The 17,811-nt window shown below is 37.1% G+C and overlaps 1 protein-coding gene and 1 pseudogene across 1 annotated transcript; both read right to left on the bottom strand.

Moving 5' to 3' along the window:
- Positions 1 to 508: 508 nt before the first annotated feature.
- Positions 509 to 8,396, bottom strand: LOC138336640 (uncharacterized). Its single transcript, XM_069286165.1, has 3 exons — positions 8,215 to 8,396; positions 4,039 to 7,883; positions 509 to 690 (listed from the first exon to the last, which is right to left on the bottom strand). The coding sequence occupies exons 1-3, from the start codon at positions 8,394 to 8,396 to the stop codon at positions 509 to 511; spliced, it is 4,209 nt and encodes a 1,402-aa protein (XP_069142266.1).
- Positions 8,397 to 8,606: 210 nt separating this feature from the next.
- LOC138336641 (phenolphthiocerol/phthiocerol polyketide synthase subunit C-like) lies at positions 8,607 to 9,933 on the bottom strand (annotated as a pseudogene).
- Between the last annotated feature and the right edge of the window lie 7,878 nt (positions 9,934 to 17,811).

Raw genomic sequence — 17,811 nt, forward strand, 5'->3', positions numbered from 1 at the left:
ATAGATTGAGATTCTAATTTGACCTAAAGAAGTATTTGATTAACCTTAAAATATGACAAAAGATAGTATGTTATCATATTTTACTTACTTTTAGAATTTTGGCCTTTCATAGTAAGAGTACCAATTCGTTTTTTATATACATTTAAACATAATTCAATTTCAAACCATCACCTACATAAGCTGCAATTAATGCTCCTTATTCACAGTATCATAAAAGACAAAAAAAAAAAAATAAAAATCAAAACAATACACATTCGCCTCAGACATTTTGCGCTTAAATATCAATGCACACTTTTTTTCTTCAGCATTACAATAGCGCAATATTTATTACGACTGCGCAAATTCAACACACTGTGCTAACCTGTTCAAGACTAATTCTGTGCTGATCTTGAGTACATTTACAGTATTTCACCAATACAACAATAGGACAAACACAATTACACATCACTCTTTGTTCTCCATAATGTGTCCAATAGGACCAATTCCCTGTTGTTTATCACTGTTGCAACTATTCAATAGCAATGCTCCTCTCCGACACACATTGCTTTTCTATACCAATTTCGGAAGACTTCCTTTTGGTGAGAGACACCAGCTTTCGTACTCTCGCTTTCCAGGCGTGGACCACAAAGTAATCGCTTGATTTGAAGCAGTACCATCTTTTGGTAGTTTGGATGATCAAACACCAGGAATCTGTAAGATAAATAATATACTATAACAGTAAAAACATCATTGATGCATCATGTTTGAGAACCTCGTTAACTGGAACTCATGTAAACCATGTTTAATTCGAAGCATTTTGCTCTCCCTTCCATTCCTCCTGTCCCACTTGGATAACTCGAAATGTTATAATTCTTCGAGTTATGGAGATTTCACAGCATATACATATAAATGAACAAAACTGATCTCGCGATTAACTCATCTTCCATTTGACCAAATCAGTAACAAACTTTTTTGCACAAGCGGCCAAAACCAATAGATTGTTGAACAATTATTTGCTGAAAATAACAAATCATCTTTGTCAAGGGCTCATGAGAGATATGTGTGATAATGCGGCCTTTTAATTTTCATGCATACTAGACTGAAATTATTCAAGCGTAAAAAATAAACAAATACTAAAAAAATAAATCAATCTGTGGTCATAAATTATTTGTAGGCTCTTATGTGTCTGTTTCTGTAACCATTCAGTTACCTTTAGAGGCGTGATTAGTTTTTCGTGTCCTTGACGTGTTAGGTAACGTAGACATAATTCATTAATATTATAATTAACATCTATCTACAGTCAGTATAAAAAAATTGTAAGAGAACAAAACACATTAGAGAGCAACCAACTAAATGATTTTACATAGACCACAGTGTTAAACTTTGTTAAAGTTTTGTAATGTATTATTAAAACAAATAAATATTAGTTAGGTATTGTGTCCTATAATTAAAGTCTAGGTTCTCATATAACACTAGATAGAAAAAAAAAGTTTGGGTCCTTCTGCTCAAACTCCAACCAGGGTAGCTTTATTGAAATCAGGCGCATTTTGCACTAAAAAATGCGGAAATTCTAATGTTTTTACCTATTCATTATCAAAATTGATATTTTGAACCTAAATCTAAATATGAATTTCCAAATTGATATCATGGTTATCTAGGAATAATTACCTGTCAGAAAACATTTTTACTTTTGAAATTCATAATTAGCCAGCCAATCAGCGGCCGGGTTAAAATTCTATCCTGGGCTCAATCTTGTACACAGGGCCATTTCAAAGATCTTTTTTTTTATTTAGTTGGTTGATCCCATTACGCAAATTTAACGTGTTAATAACCTGTGAAAAACTTGACATATGAATATATTAGCATATGTTACTCACGTCCTTTAACATATAAATGCGAAGACCACACATGGACAATTACAATTACACAGTAGCGCGTTCTTGCAAAATTTGATATCCGCGAATATCTATCTCCTTTATTTTAAAATTTATTTTAACTTATTTTTACACTACAAAAGTGAACTGGTTTTCCAATGGAAAAAGGAAAATTTAGTATCTGACCTGTAAATTTGGTATTATTAAGTTTTAATTACATACATATATCTATGTAATATAGATAAAATTTTGGTCAGTCTTCAATGCTTGTACATCAGCTTTGATATATAGCAACGGATTTTGCTATGGTTGGGTCTGTATATTGTTTGTTTTTGTATATTTTGTTTATTTTGCTTACCAATAACAATACTACAGAAAATGTATTAATGCGCATGCTCGGTTAAATCCAATAGTTATAATTTATTCATTATGATACATCTAAGGAATTCGTATATGCTATTAAAAATTGAATTTATTGTGTTACACTCATTTTGATTGGTAGACGTTTGAGGTTATTTTTGCAGAGACAGCAAGATTGACATGTCGAGTATAATTACGTCATACACGAAGAAGGTTTTCGCGGTTAAGCGGCAAGAAAATCAATGCCTAATTAATATTTTAATGTTATTGAAATTAAATAATGTATTTTTCTCAATATGTTTTCAGTTTATAAAGTCATTGACAAAAACAGACGGATATTCTTTTTCATACACGCTTTGCTTCGCGTCTATAAAGAATGTCCTTCCGTTTTGTTTTGTCTATGACATCATAAAACCCAAAAGATATTGAGAATAATGCTTACTTAATTTGCATTCTTTCGTGAGAAATATTTATGAATGAAAGGACCGTTTGACCATCACTACAAAATGGTCATCATGTCTAAACTGTAATTGAGTGAAGTTTCAATTTTGCCTTTATCAAGTCATTGCCAACTAATTAATTTCTCTTTGTTTTCATACCACATCTGATTTTCTGATTATCTTTTCATACCTTTATTAAAAATTCAAGAAAGGTGCGAAACCCGATGTTATCGTGATGTTGCGTATTGATTTGGAGAAAATAGATCCGGGAAAAATCGATAGAATCTTACATAACAGGATATGTTATTTGATAAAGTAATCTTTAAAGCATAGATGTCACTATTTTTTTTTAATTTCATCGTGTATGATACGCAAATTCACAACTTTTTCATATATCTTTGAAATTAAAAAACAATAGTGACATTATTATTTAATTGCTTCTGTGTCGTTCATTTACGCGCGATCCTTTTCTTGCTGGGATACAGTACTCACCATATAGCTTTCCAACGTCTACATAAAGAACGTGCTGGGTGATAATAGCGCTCCGACGGGACACAACTCTATTTTGAATCGAAGACCCTTTTCTGTTAGGTTACACCATACAATTCCTGGAGTATTTTTCACCATGTCGAGCCTCAGGTCCACAGGATGCTCCCAGCCTGTTGAAGTTTCCTTAAAAAATCTACCTACAAAATGACCAAAGCCAAACTTTCCTACGTTCGATAACTTCCTGATCGGTCAGTGTAATGTAAGATTTGAAGGATAATACCATAAATAGTTTCAATTATAAAAAATATGGTTTAAATTTTTTATCCTTACTAAATAAGATGGATGCAAGGTAACTAGAATGATTTGATTAAATATTATAACAAATACATTGTACAATGATTATTGGAAAAATTATGAAAAAGTGTGTAATTAATAATAATACAACGCGTTATGTATCAGATTCCAGTACAGAAATCTAATTACCTGTTGATAAACACTGGTTGACAATAGTCGATGCATTTCCACTCTCGCTGCCCTCCAACGGGATCTCGTTTAAATTTATATCCGTCTACATAGCGGCAGCACTGGCCAATAAGGAGAGGTCATCAAGCATAAGCTTTGCTCTGGATGAACTTACAGTCTCGGTGTTATAACTGAGTACTAGCTCCATATATCCAGCATGACGGTCAGTCATGACATTTAACGCAGTCTCAATTTGGTTTAGGAAGCCAGTGACATAGCCAACACGGTCCATAGTGTAGTTGGCGTAGAGACTGTGGTTGCCTGTCTGCTTGGAGATATCTCTTACGTTGAAGAAATGGCGGAAATAGTTTGGCTTGTTTTCGTCAGGTTTGATCAGATAGAATTTGATCAGATAGAAAGGATAGAGACTGTACCCGCTGGTAAAAACTCGGTAATAACTGGTACGTAATTGGTACCGAGTAGAAACCGATCATTGAATTCTGGGAAGTGTTGGCGCATATCCATCATCATGACAACAGGGATGGTGGACAGACATGTCATCTGTTGCAAAAGAATTTGGTATAAGCTAAAAAGAAGGACGGCTGAAGTGACTTCAAAGTCGTTGGCATTTAATCTCTCCACCAATTCGTCGGGGAGTTGATACGACAATTTCTCAGTCTTCTCCGAAATAAGCTCTTCGATCCCAGTTCGAACAATTGTCGGAACTGCTTGAATTCTTTGACAGTCCTCTCTCCAGAAATTTTCCAAAAAAGTTTTCTCTTCGTGCAGACGATCTTCCATCAGTGAAGCGATGTCGGGGACATCAAATGGCGTCAAATCGACATCCTCTTTAAAGTAATATGATAAAATCTTTGGCTGGAATTGATGAAGTAGTGAAAAGAAACTTTGCAGATCGAAGCTGACGTGGCTGATGATGAACCTCAAGAGATGTTTCTTTCCACTATCGCAATAAAGGACACGTACCGGCGGATCGGATGTGATGTCGAAGGTGCAATATTCTTTGATATATTCATCTGTTTGTTTTTCAAACAATCTGGAATCTACTAGACGAACGTCTATCTGTGCATCATCTGGATCATGAATGACTTTTTTCATGCCAAATCTATATGGTCCGTTGGTCGGTTGATACACCGTTCGCAGTTCTGGATTACGAATGGTTATCCAACGCATCACTGTTTTCCACATATCAATATCCGAAAGACCACTGCCTACTTTGAAGTCAACGCTATACCACAAGCTTGAATCGAATTGATTCTTATTGTGTATGTCAATGTAAAACTTTTCCATCCATGATGGCGATCCTTTCACATCCACCTTTATTTCCAAATCTCCCTGTGTGTTCGAATTGAAGTTATCGATGAAGTTTGAATGGACAAAGTCTATGAGCATCCCGATGGAGTGGTTAGCTGACAGGATGTAAGCTATCGGAAGTCGACAACCTATTGCTTCTTTCATCACCTGGATAAGTTCTATAGACTTCTGAGACTCCATCCCCATGTTCAGGAGGTTATCACCTTCTGCTAGCTCGTTTTCGTCTACTGCTAAAACTCTGGAAACGCTGTCGAGCATTAGATTGGCGATAGTCTGTCTTTGATCCTCAAATGAAGCTTCCATTAACTCGGAAATGTTAATAACGGTGTTGACAGCATATCCTTTGCCAGCGGACTTAGGTGATTCAGAAAGCTCATCTCTGTCTGATGTAGAAGTACGCATCATTGCCGGATTCTTTCCTATAATATTCCAGTCGAACAATCCGTACACAATTTGGCAGGGATTCTTAATCAACGCATCTAAAAGACATTCTTTGATATGGCCCGTCTCAAGAACATGATACCCTAGTGTTTCTTCGTTGTTTTTGATATCTTCGTTTTTAACCATACCCACTTCTAATGCTCCCCAGTTGATGCTCTGTGCAGGTAGATTGTTGCCTCTCCTGAATAATGCAAGAGAATCCATGAATGCATTGACTGCTCCATAGTTTGTCTGCCCAGCATTTCCAAAGACGGAGGTTGTAGAGGAATGCATTACAAAGAAATCTAAAAGTAACTTCTCTGATGCAAGTTGAAGGTTCCATGATCCCAGAACCTTAGGCTGCAGCTCTTCCTTGAACTTGTCCATCGTCATCGTTTCGATTCGGGTGTCTCTCAGTATCCCTGCTCCCTGGAATATGCCCTTGATGGGATGATTAGGGAATCGTGTCTTGATATCTGAGAACGTTTTCTCGACATCAGCGTATTCAACAATATCGCATCTCATTGGTACAATCTCGTACCTGTGTATATCCATTGCGTTTTGAAGCTTCACATCCATTTCTGGAATATGCCCTTTCCTGGACAGAGATACTACAACTCCAGCACCTTGGCAGCCGAGCCACTTCACTATCTCCCAGCCTAAGCCTGTCAATCCACCAACAACCACATAGGCAGCATGTGTGTGAATAAGATTATCTTCAGTCGCCTTTGCCTGTATATATATCTTTTCCTCTTTCTGAAAACGTGGTAGTTTTACTATGTGTTGCTCGAGTGGCTTTGGTATACTGTAACAACTATCTTGTCCTCTAGACTGCCGTTTCAGCCACTGTGTTACTTTAGGAAACGTTTTCCTGATACTTTCATCTTCAAATATGTTCTTTTTCATAATGATCTCTGCATTTACTCCTTGAGTACTTATTTGAAAAGGCTGGGTTGATATGCAGGATAGAACATCGTCATTACCAATGACAGTGTTTCCTGGTTCTAATATAAGCTCTATTTGTGCTCGCGGATATTTTTCTAACATGATGTACACGTTGGCTGCACTTTCGTTCCTATCACTGAGATCGCCGATTGAAGAAATATGAACCTGGCTGTGCTTAACAGTCGTGAGCATGTCACACAGAAGCTGACGTTCTCCATCAGAGGACGAATCTGTCACGATACAAACATCAGTCTTTTGTTTGACCTTTTTCATCAGAGACCACATCATCAGCGCTTTTGTGATCAGACCGGGTGTGTACATTGGCAAAGTGGCTCGGTCGCATACACATTGTTCAGGAATGGCCACCCTGTTTGTAATTCTCGTGGGGTAACAGACCACAACTGATCTCGATTTTCTTGGGCACATGACAGTCCCGATGAATTCTAGAGCTATAACTGGATAGCCATCTTTGTAATTTCCCCAAAGGGATTTTTGTAGACTTGAATCCAATTCAGTGACGCCTATTCCGTCCGACGAGTGAACGTGTATCTCATCTACCTGTAGAACGATTTCATTCTTGCCAGGTTTCAACAGAGGACTTGCTGGTATCATGGAAGGATTAACGATTCGGTCTGACTCCGTAGACCGTAACTCGAGATTATGACTTGCATCCGAAGTCAGTTTTCTGTGCTCATTTTGTAGACCACTTTGTAGTCTGTGTTGAAGGACATTACCGTGCAGTTTTCCGCCAGAAATAAGAAATTCTGATAATGAATACGTGTTGCCAGATAAAAGAAATTTGATGTCGCTGTGCAATGTCTCCACTTCTGCTTCAATGGATGGCTGCACATCGATGAGGACCATTCGGCATTTTTTACCCTCCTGTCTCAATGATCGGGCGAATCCCCACATCTCTGATCCAAACAAACCTCGGTCAGTGTCTTTAAATTCTTTTATGGCTTTGAAAAATGCTTCGCAATTTTTGCAGACATTGTGAAACAAATCATCGCCAATTTCACTTTGTCTGGCGATATTTGAATCAGGAACAAATAACACAGTGTCTACGCCACTAGTCCCTGATATCATAGCCGATGGATCTTCGGCCATATCGCTTAGTCTGAAGGAGTTGCCGTGAGGATAAACCTTCCTCAAAGTGTTAAGGACACTACTGTCCTCGTAACAAATTGTCACTTCCTGCGTTGCTTCATCCTCTTCGATAGCTGGCTTCATGTCCTCTTCAATCCAATTGACATTATAAGCTAAAGCATTTGCTCTTACTTTCCCATCCATAATCTGGTGTTCTATTTCCTTTACTTCAGCTAGTATCAGACCGTCTGGGCGTGTCAGGAGGATGTTGGTGATGCTCCCATTATACACTTCTTGTATGATCCTTGTATAACACACCATCTCTTTTTCAAACGACCTGAATACAGTAATTTTGCCAATACGAATTGGGTAAATCTTGTAAGAAGTTTCATTTTCTTTGGAGAAGAAAATTAGGGCACTGGAGTGCAGCATTGCATCAAGGATAGCTGGGTGAATTGCCATCTGATTTATTTGCCGTGCCACGTCGTCAGTCAGGCTGATGTAGCCAGTACATTCATTATCATTAAATGTTATTGCTTTAAAACCTGAACTGATGAGCCGTAATTGTAACCATGCTTTGCCAACTCTTTGTATACCGCTTTGCCCTCCATATGTTTTCCTGACTTTATGCACACATCTTCAATTGGAACGGCATACTTTGGTTCGTAATGACGTTTTGTTACAACACCTCTAGCAAATGGTACATCATCCTTTGCAATCGTAAAGATAATTTCAGTGGAGTCATCTTTTGAATCTTTTTCTTCAGATGTCAAATTCAGATGAAAAGAATGTTCTTGGACAAGGGAATCACTTTGAGGATGTCATACTCTACCTGTAAAGATTCTGCAGTGACATCTAACATGCTCATTCCCAGCTCAAATGCCGCCTCCGCGTATGCTGCTCCGGGTATGATAACCACATCATCTATAATGTGTTCGTACACAAATGGCGTAGCTTCTGTACTGAAGTTGACCTTGAAATCCCCATTCTTTTCCTTTCGTGTCAGCATAATATGCTTTCCGTGAGTGTCATCCGCCAGTCCTTGCTTTCTTAGAAATCGATGATTTGACTCTACCATCAAGTGCTTTCCATCAAATTTGTATTGCGGAAGATCGGTTAAGTTCTGTTTCTCTACAATCTTTTCCCACTTTGGATTAACACCCAAGTTCGTACAACTCGCCAAGCGTCGAGAAAATGTGTTTGGAACTACAATTCCTCTTTAGTAAATATGTCACTAAGGTGAGCTTTTAACACTGGTTTGGGGCCAATTTCGAGGAATATAGTTGGCTGATTTGTCGTCGATACATGAATTGTCTAATGGAACAGAACTGGATTAGCGACATTGTGCTGCCAATTGAGTGGTGTACCGATATCGTCTGTGTTTGTTCCCGTCACAGTAGAGAAGATTGGTATATTCTGTTGTCCCGGCTTGACTCTTTGTAAGCACTCTCTGACATGCTCTGCTGTGATTTCCACCATGTGACTATGATTACCACAATTTACGTTCAAATCCTGAAAGACTGGAGTAAAACTTTCTAGCTTTGCATTGTTTGCTAGTTTATGTATCAATTTATCCACTTGCGTATCTTCGCCAGATATTGTACAAGTTATTGGACTGATGTGTACTGCTATCTCAACATTACCGACCTCAGCACAAAGCTCTGCGACCTTTGTAGTGTTAATGTTTCGTATTACTACCATTTTTCCTCCTGATTTTTCTGCCAGTAATCTAGATCTGTGATAGATCACCGTTACAGCATCACCTAGAGACAGTACCCCGCTGCTGTAAGCCGCGGCCACCTCACCCACAGACTGACCAACGATTGCATCCGGAGATATACCCCAGTATTTCCATAGCTCGACAGTGCAACCTGGCAAGCAAATCATCCATATCGGCGCCGACTAGGATTTTCTCCGAAATCGACCATCCGGCCAGAGGTATCAAATGCATATCTATCTCTCTAAGTGTGTCTGTGAAAATTGAAAAAATTCTTCATAAGTTCCATTCCCATTTTTGTCCAAGCAGTTCCAACTCCGCAGAACACATATACGATCCTGTAGTTCCTTCCCGGGGAAATGGCTCTTCTTGATAGCATATCAACGGCACAATCACAAATTTTTATAAAGCCATGAACGCTCGACTCGACGAACAACTTCCTATATCGATAATGATCCCTTTTACATGAAGCGGTATATTCCAAATTTTTTAAACTGCAGGATTCGTCGGTCAGATTTGTAACCAAGTGCTTTATTGTTTTGATGAGACATTCTTGAGAGTTAGCTGAAATAGGTATGCAGGTAGTCAAGTTGTCTCCATTGGATTCTCTTGTACACAGATTGTCTGTGCCCGCAACCCACTGCCTCACAAACGCATGACTGTTAGTGCCACCAAATCCAAAGCAGTTAATACAGCAAGCTCGTGAACCATCCGATAGCTTTGGCCATGGCTGAGCGGATGTTGGAACGTCGAGTTCAAAACTTTGGAAATCGATCTTAGGGTTACGAGGAAGTGAATGAAGAGAATGTACTATTTTTCCATGCTTCATCATCAGCAGAGTCTTGATAAGACTTGCAGCTCCAGCTCCGGATTCCAGATGACCAATGTTGGTTTTCACAGAACCGATAAATCGCTGTTGTTTCGAATCATCGTTCTGTATTGGGTAGTCCTTAAAGTGAACAGTCGGGCAAGGATGGCTAAAGTCGGTAAAAATGGTGTGAATGTATCCAGTATAATTTTTTATGAAATGGAAAATAAAAATCTCTCGTCAAAATCTGTCTGCGTACGAAGAAAATTAATTTAAAGTAAGGAAAATTCTAAAAACGTCCTCCCGGCTCACTATGTCCGTGGTTACATTTCCACGCAGCCTCGCTTTCAATGCTTTCAATTTTTCTTTATTTTAATGGTCAGAACTGGGGAAACTAAGCAGAACTTGACCGTCCTCTTAATATGTGAGAACTTTTGGAAGGCCAATGACCGCATTTAGACTGGTTTTCTTTGCCCGACTATTCACTTTTAAGAATTTGCCAAGACTGTTGACCTAAGTGGGGTCTTCTATTGGAGTTCCGGTAAATATAAAGAACACACACATAACAGGACGATTTTCTCAAAGTTTCTGTACGGCACATCCACGTACATGTAGTTAATGTTGAGTAATTGAATTAAAGATAGCCCATCATAATTTCATATAATACATATTAAGGTGGGCTTAGCGTAATGCCATGTATGTTATTTTACAGAGCATAAACGATACCCATCATTGAACAATAGCTGATGTTTAATTGTGAATAATTATGTGCCTAATTAACACAAAAACGTATATAAAAATAACTCATTTTGCTTTTCGTATATGCGCAATCCGTACTTCATTCCATATAGGACATAGTGCCGTGGCTTTTTTCCGGACGCAAATTATCATTTTAATACTTTTATCTTCAAGTGCAATAAGAAGCTCAAACTTTCAATTGATGGAAATGATTAACGAAAGTAACTTTTGTAACAGAAAAAAATACAAAAAACGTCTGCTCGTGTTTTTTAAAGAGAAAAAAATATTACTCATACTTATCATGTGCCTCTATGTACTGAACTGTACTGGGGTCGATATGGTAAGTATCCAGATACATGTCGTGAAGAAGCTGGCTCTGTTGGGCTTCAGATGGTGCGGTGATTGGTTTTGCGGTCCGACCATCTTGGTTGCAGCTCGTTCGAATTGTCGCCCATATATGTCTGCCATTCTTTAATGCCTGTTAGCAATGTTCGTAAATTGTTCAATACCGTTTTGGAATTAAGATTTCATAACATTCAAGTATGATGGAATGTCACTACTGTGAACGCGGAAATATTTTCGGGGTGGAAATTTTCGCTTATTTTTTTAATAAATCTTTTTGTGAATATCAACAAACGCATCAAGATATGTAAATAATTAGTCAATGTAAAGATTAACAGCACGCAAATTAGCAGTTTTAGATGACTCAGCGGAAATATCCGCACACGTTATCATTCAATTTTACAGTGAAGAAATTGTTGGTATTTATTGCTCTCGGTTGGATATTGTGATGTTTTACTGGGAAAACAATGATGATTAATTTGATGTTTTGGTAGGTGAATTTACTGGAAGGTGATATTGATTAGCTTGATAACCGTACTTGATCAACGACATATTGACATCTTGAACCAAGCGTATTAAGTAACTACAGCAAATACGAAACCTCTGGAGACCAACGATGTTACTGCATTTTGTAACGAGCATTTTCATTGGCTAAAACTATACTTTATCAGCCCATAAAGGAAAAAATGACGTCGCCGTTTGTAACTTCGCTTCGGATTGCTTGAGATAATGGTGTAATGATTTCATAAAAAAAAGAGTCCCAAAATGAATTTTGAATATTAAAGGGACAATTCATTCTACGAGAACATTAAAATTTGTATATATATCGGAAAACCCCCAGTTCTAATGGAAATTAGATCAGTCGGTTTTACTGTGATATGTCAGAAAATCCCATGGTGGTGAAATGCGTGTGAAATGTTCAAACTCACTCGCTGTCCGCCATTACACATTGTGGTCGAATATGTTGTATGCCGAACCCAGTCCCTTGCTCGTAGAGTAATGCTACTTTTGTCTAGAACAGCTCAAATCGCTCTGACAGAAGTGTGTGTACCTGTAATAAATTTAGGTGAATTGTCTTGCCTAAAAAATCATTATATCACCTCCACAGTGGTTATGTAGTTCATTTGTTTAACGTGCGTGACTTTGGCTCGGATATTGGTACAGCGTACATATTGTATCTGTAATTACAACGGTATCAATTAAAATACTAAACAATGACGTGGAATTCGTCAATATTTTATGTTATATGTTTCATAAGAAATGAAGAACAATACATTTATGCCATATTTTGCTTCTTGGTTATGTAAAAGAATTGGCGTTAGTGAATTGTCCCTTTAAAGATAATATCTTGAGTAAATTGAATAATAAGGAAAAATTTGAATATTTTTTTATGTTATGGAGATATAACACAAAAAACTGAGTGTACTCTCATCATAAACCGCTTTGCGGTTTATTTAGAGGACACATGTACACCACTTTTTTTGTGTTATATCTCCATAACATAAAAAAATATATACAAGTTAATCCTTAAATAAACATAGTTTGTTATCCTATTACTTTTAGTTTTCTTTTCTTCTCTTTTCTCTCTTTTATTGCAGGTATTAATCTATTCGTTGAGGAGAAGATATAAAATTAGTACTTTTGGCAAGATCAAGTGAAATATTTGGAAAAACAAAATAAATACAAAAAGTCTAAAGATTAAATAGATACACAAAAATTAAATTATAGTAATATAAATAGATTATAATAAATAAATTGTAATTAAATGAATAGTTTAACAGTTAAATGGGATTACAAATAGGGAAAATGTAAATCAGAGTGTCATTAATCTTACATAGCATTATAATATGATGTGCATGTCGCACAAGGAGCGGCATTTACATGATGTCATTTGGTGTGTTGTTGAAAAAGGTGAGGTGCTTCTCATTTCACACTTCTTTTCAACGGTGTCTATCGCAACAGTTAATTGCTCTCTGAAAATGCCTGCAGAATGGATACGAAACGTCCTTGACCTATGTCAGGCCACATCAGTGTCAGACTGGTAGGCACATCATCGACAAAAATTACCTTTAGTAAAGAACAAAATGTATATCATTCTGTTCTACGTCCATTGCTGTATTTATGATAAGATGAACATGTTAATTATCAACTTCGCTAGCCATGGGTATTCAGCACGATACTTTCTCACCCCTATACTCTCCATGAGGGAGTATCGGCCTAAGAGAGTAACGTACCGAATACCCTTGGCTAGCGAAGTTGGTAAATTATGTAAACGTTAATGTGTGAGGTATTAAGAAATTGAATAATATTTCATTCAAACATCTCGTGTAAAAGCATTGAAGTGGAAATGGTTATGTCAGAATTGTTACTCTTTACCTATTACCTTAAGAATATACTAAATAACAGGCCTCCATTAATTATAAATGTATATGCATGACCAACAGATGTATATGTACAACACGATTTGATGTCTTCTCCATTACGAAATTTCCTTTTGTATTTCGTCCCTTTAACCTCAATTGTAAAATGTAATTTGGGAATAAAACATTTCATTATGAGTCTCTTTTGTTGTTAAATGGTGTAAACGAAAAGATACGTTACTTATAAATGTGTTTTTCTATATATAAAATAAAGTAAATTTGACCCCCTCTCCAGGGAAAAATCAGAGACCCCAGGGTCACAAATATTGTAGAGGGCCTTGAGGCCTTTGAATATATGAAGAGTATTTTTTTTGTGTAATATTTTTTATTTTTCAAGTGTCCATTAAACATCTATCATGACATAACATCTATGACACAACACGCACATACCCTCACTAAAGATTCTCACTCTCAAATCCACACACATACCATACACATTATACTTAAATCTTTATACACATCCCACAACCACATACACTCATACATTCTTTCTCACACACATGCATTTACATATACCCCTATATAATCAACGGGAGGGGAGTTGCGTTCAAGTATTGTAACGGTATTTAACAACCAAAAGAATCACTGGTCGATGCTACAATCGGGGGCTTTCCCCAGGAATGTTCGAGGAATTTCATAGTTACGTCAGTCACACACCATGCAAACACTTGTCTATCATCCGTACAATGCAATAAAAGTCGTGACTATGAAGAATTTAGTCTATATCGCGTACGTAGACCGATACATACATTAAAACATTCAGCAGCTCTACAATTATACCATTTGATCAACAGGCTATTTCACAGTTACTTTCCTCGGTTGAAAATCAAATATGGCGGCTCGCTCCTTTTCGGACCGCATCACTACCCTGACAACGATAATATACCGGTAGTCGTTCCGCCTCGGTTATCTCAATTTTTATTCGAAATGGACGTTATTGATACATTATCAAATTGAAAAAAAACCATAATTTAAAAAATAATTAAAAGGTGTCATTGTTATATTTCAAATCAAACTGCAGCTATAACATTCAACAATCGGAACTTTATCCTCGGTCATCCAGACTACCGTAATTACCCAACTTAGCAACCATCACCGTTTTAAATTAGACATACAAGTAGACTTGTTTATGTAAACATAAAGATTGAACACTTATTGATCAATGTAGCGCGTTAGCGCTACATGTAGAATATGTCTGTATCCCATTGCGTTCATACCACCTTTAACGCAATCAAAACACTGTGCAATCTCTATGTACACTCATCAAATAATATACACCTGTTAAACATTGTAGACATATACACATAAGTATATGCTCAATATCCACACACATGTACTCACACACATCTGATACAAAGAGAATAGAAATACATATCAAAAACAGTTACACTGTACACTGTATATACCTATACTCATCAGCAGATTGCCACATCCACACACACTTACATACAAAACGCACACTCACACACACATTTCATACATAGGATTTATCATAAATTATCGCACCTCGGACAGAAATGTCCCCAAATGATTGGCGGAGAGCCGTCACGTGGTGACCCCCTAATACTTTATAGGGGGTCAGTAAATTTTATTATGGTGCAATATGGCGGCTGTCGCCCTCGCTTCAAAATTTTAACACATTCTCTTCAACTAAATATACCATTTCTTTACCGTAAAAATATATTTTACTTATTATTTTTTATGTAAAATTCATTTAAAATCGTTTCTATACTTCAAAATAAATGAAACGCATTTTTTTTTAAATACGAGTTGCTTCCCCTACGCCAGTTTGAAAGTTGATGACGCGGTGAAAGTCAAACGTAAGAATTCAAGCGTTTTCTTGACTGCGACCATAAACAAATGGAGGGGTTCGTATCTTTAGATCTATCAACCCTCACTCTTCAGCTAATTTATCGGCATTACTTTAAGTGATTATCTCAGCGAGAATGCAGAGATGATCATGTGTCTGCGCTATAAATGTTGGATGGATGTTTTGTGTCACTTTTGTTTGTGATGCTTTCAATATACAACCAGTCTGATGTCGCATTGAGGTAGGCCTATTGTGCACTAGGAATGTCGAATTATTGTTCTTCAGGTTCCTTATACAGTTATTTGCAGATTCCGGAAAGAAATACATACATGTAAATAAATACGTAGGCCTACTGTATGCCAAATATTTAAAAATGCGGCGATGTTGTATACTTCGCCAGCATGGTTCAGGTTTGATATCGGATTCCTGAGAAAACAAATAGGAAACAAAGATCTAATGAAACAAATAAATGGTCCTCGATGCGATAAATTCGTTATATAGTCAGTTACTGACCCCCTATAAAGGCATAGAGGGTCAGTAAGAAGTATAGGAGGCTCGGGCTACGCCCTCGCCCCCTATAAATCTTACTGACCCTCTATGCCTTTATAGGGGGTCAGTAACTGACATATAACTAATATTATCGCACCTCGGACAGAAATGTCCCCAAATGATTGGCGCAGAGCCGTCACGTGGTGACCCCCTAACACTTTATAGGGGGTCAGTAAATTTTATTATGGTGCAATATGGCGGCTGTCGCCCTCGCTTCAAAATTTTAACACATTCTCTTCAACTAAATATACCATTTCTTTACCGTAAAAATATATTTTATTTATTATCTTTTATGTAAAATTCATTTAAAATCGTTTTAATACTTCAAATTAAATTAAACGCATTTTTTAAATACGAGTTGCTTCCCCTACGCTAGTTTGAAAGTTGATGACGCGGTGAAAGTCAAACGTAAGAATTCAAGCGTTTTCTTGACTGCGACCATAAACAAATGGAGGGGTTCGTATCTTTAGATCTATCAACCCTCACTCTACAGCTAATTTATCGGCATTACTTTAAGTGATTATCTCAGCGAGAATGCAGAGATGATCATGAGTCTCCGCTATAAATGTTGGATGGATGTTTGTGTCACTTTTGTTTGTGATGCTTTCAATACACCAAGTCTGATGTCGCATTGAGGTAGGCCTATATTGTGCACTAGGAATGTCGAATTATTGTTGATTTATGAATTACTCAGTATTGTTCTTCAGGTTCCTTATACAGTTATTTGCAGATTCTGGAAAGAAATACATACATGTAAATAAATACGTAGGCCTATTGTAGGCCAAATATTTAAAAATGCGGCGATTGTTGTATACTTCGCAAGCATGGTTCAGGTTTGATATCGGATTCTTGAGAAAACAAATAGGAAACAAAGATCTAATGAAACAAATAAATGGTCCTCGATGCAATAAATTCGTTATATAGTCAGTTACTGACCCCCTATAAAGGCATAGAGGGTCAGTAAGAAGTATAGGAGGCTCGGGCTACGCCCTCGCCCCCTATAAATCTTACTGACCCTCTAGGCCTATGCCTTTATAGGGGGTCAGTAACTGACTATATAACTAATAATATACACATTGATATTGTTATACCAATACACACCAACAGATATTTCTCTCTCACACACAGCCATATACAATTAGAAACATGATTACAATATACCATACTATGTCCAATAAATCCCAACGATGTTTAAAATACGTAAACATATGAAGAGTATTTGGTTCCATCATATTTTTGAATTCAGAAGATTTTTTTTATTATTAGCCATTTTAACCCTTTTTGGTCCCACCCCTTTGGCCCCTGGGAGTCAGACAGGGGCCGATATGGATGTGATGTTAAAATTCTATCTCAGGCTAATAATTCTAACAAAATTTGACTAATTTCTTATAAAAATTGAGCAAATAATACTCATAAATGTGATATCCCTACATAAACTATAGTAAATTTGACCCCTCCACTGGGGAAAATCTGAGACCCAAGGGCTTTGAAATTCACAAGTTTTGTAGAGGGCCTTGAGACCTTCCAATATATGAAGTGTATTTCATTCTACCACATCTATGAGTGGAGAAGACGATTTTTGATATTTTTACCATTTTGACTCTTTTTGGCCTCGCCCTTTCGGCCCCTGGTGGTCGGCCACGACTAATATGGATATGGTGTTAACATGCTATTTAAGACTAAAATTTCTTACAAAGTTTGACTCATTTCCTTTGAAAAATAAGCAAATAATGCTCATAAATGTGGTTTTCCTTTATATACTATAGTAAATTTGACCCCTTTCCCAGGGGATAGTCTGAGGTCCCTTGGCCATGAAATTCACAATCTTTGTAGAGGTCCTTGGGACCTTCAATCTTCAATCTATAAAGAGGATTTGATTCTACCACATCTGCGAGTGGAGAAGAAATGTTTTGAAATTTTAGCCATTTTAACTCTTTTCGCCCCGTCCCTCTGGCCCCTGAGGGGTCAGCCAGGACCTATATGGATATGGTATTAAAGTGCTATCTCAGGCTATTAATTCTAGCCAATTTTGACTCATTT

This window comes from Argopecten irradians, chromosome 12 (genome assembly GCF_041381155.1).
Source record: "Argopecten irradians isolate NY chromosome 12, Ai_NY, whole genome shotgun sequence".
Classification (NCBI taxonomy): Eukaryota; Metazoa; Mollusca; class Bivalvia; order Pectinida; family Pectinidae; genus Argopecten; species Argopecten irradians.

Bases quoted from the DNA above. Each gene is read 5' to 3' on its own strand.
- LOC138336640 (XM_069286165.1), bottom strand. From the start codon at position 8,396: ATGCTGACACGAAAGGAAAAGAATGGGGATTTCAAGGTCAACTTCAGT. The intron at 7,884-8,214 runs GTATGACATCCT...TGGCTACATCAG, and splicing joins GCAGAATCTTTACAGGTAGA to CCTGACTGACGACGTGGCAC. The intron at 691-4,038 runs GTACAGTCTCTA...TTTATCTTACAG, and splicing joins TACCGAGTTTTTACCAGCGG to ATTCCTGGTGTTTGATCATC.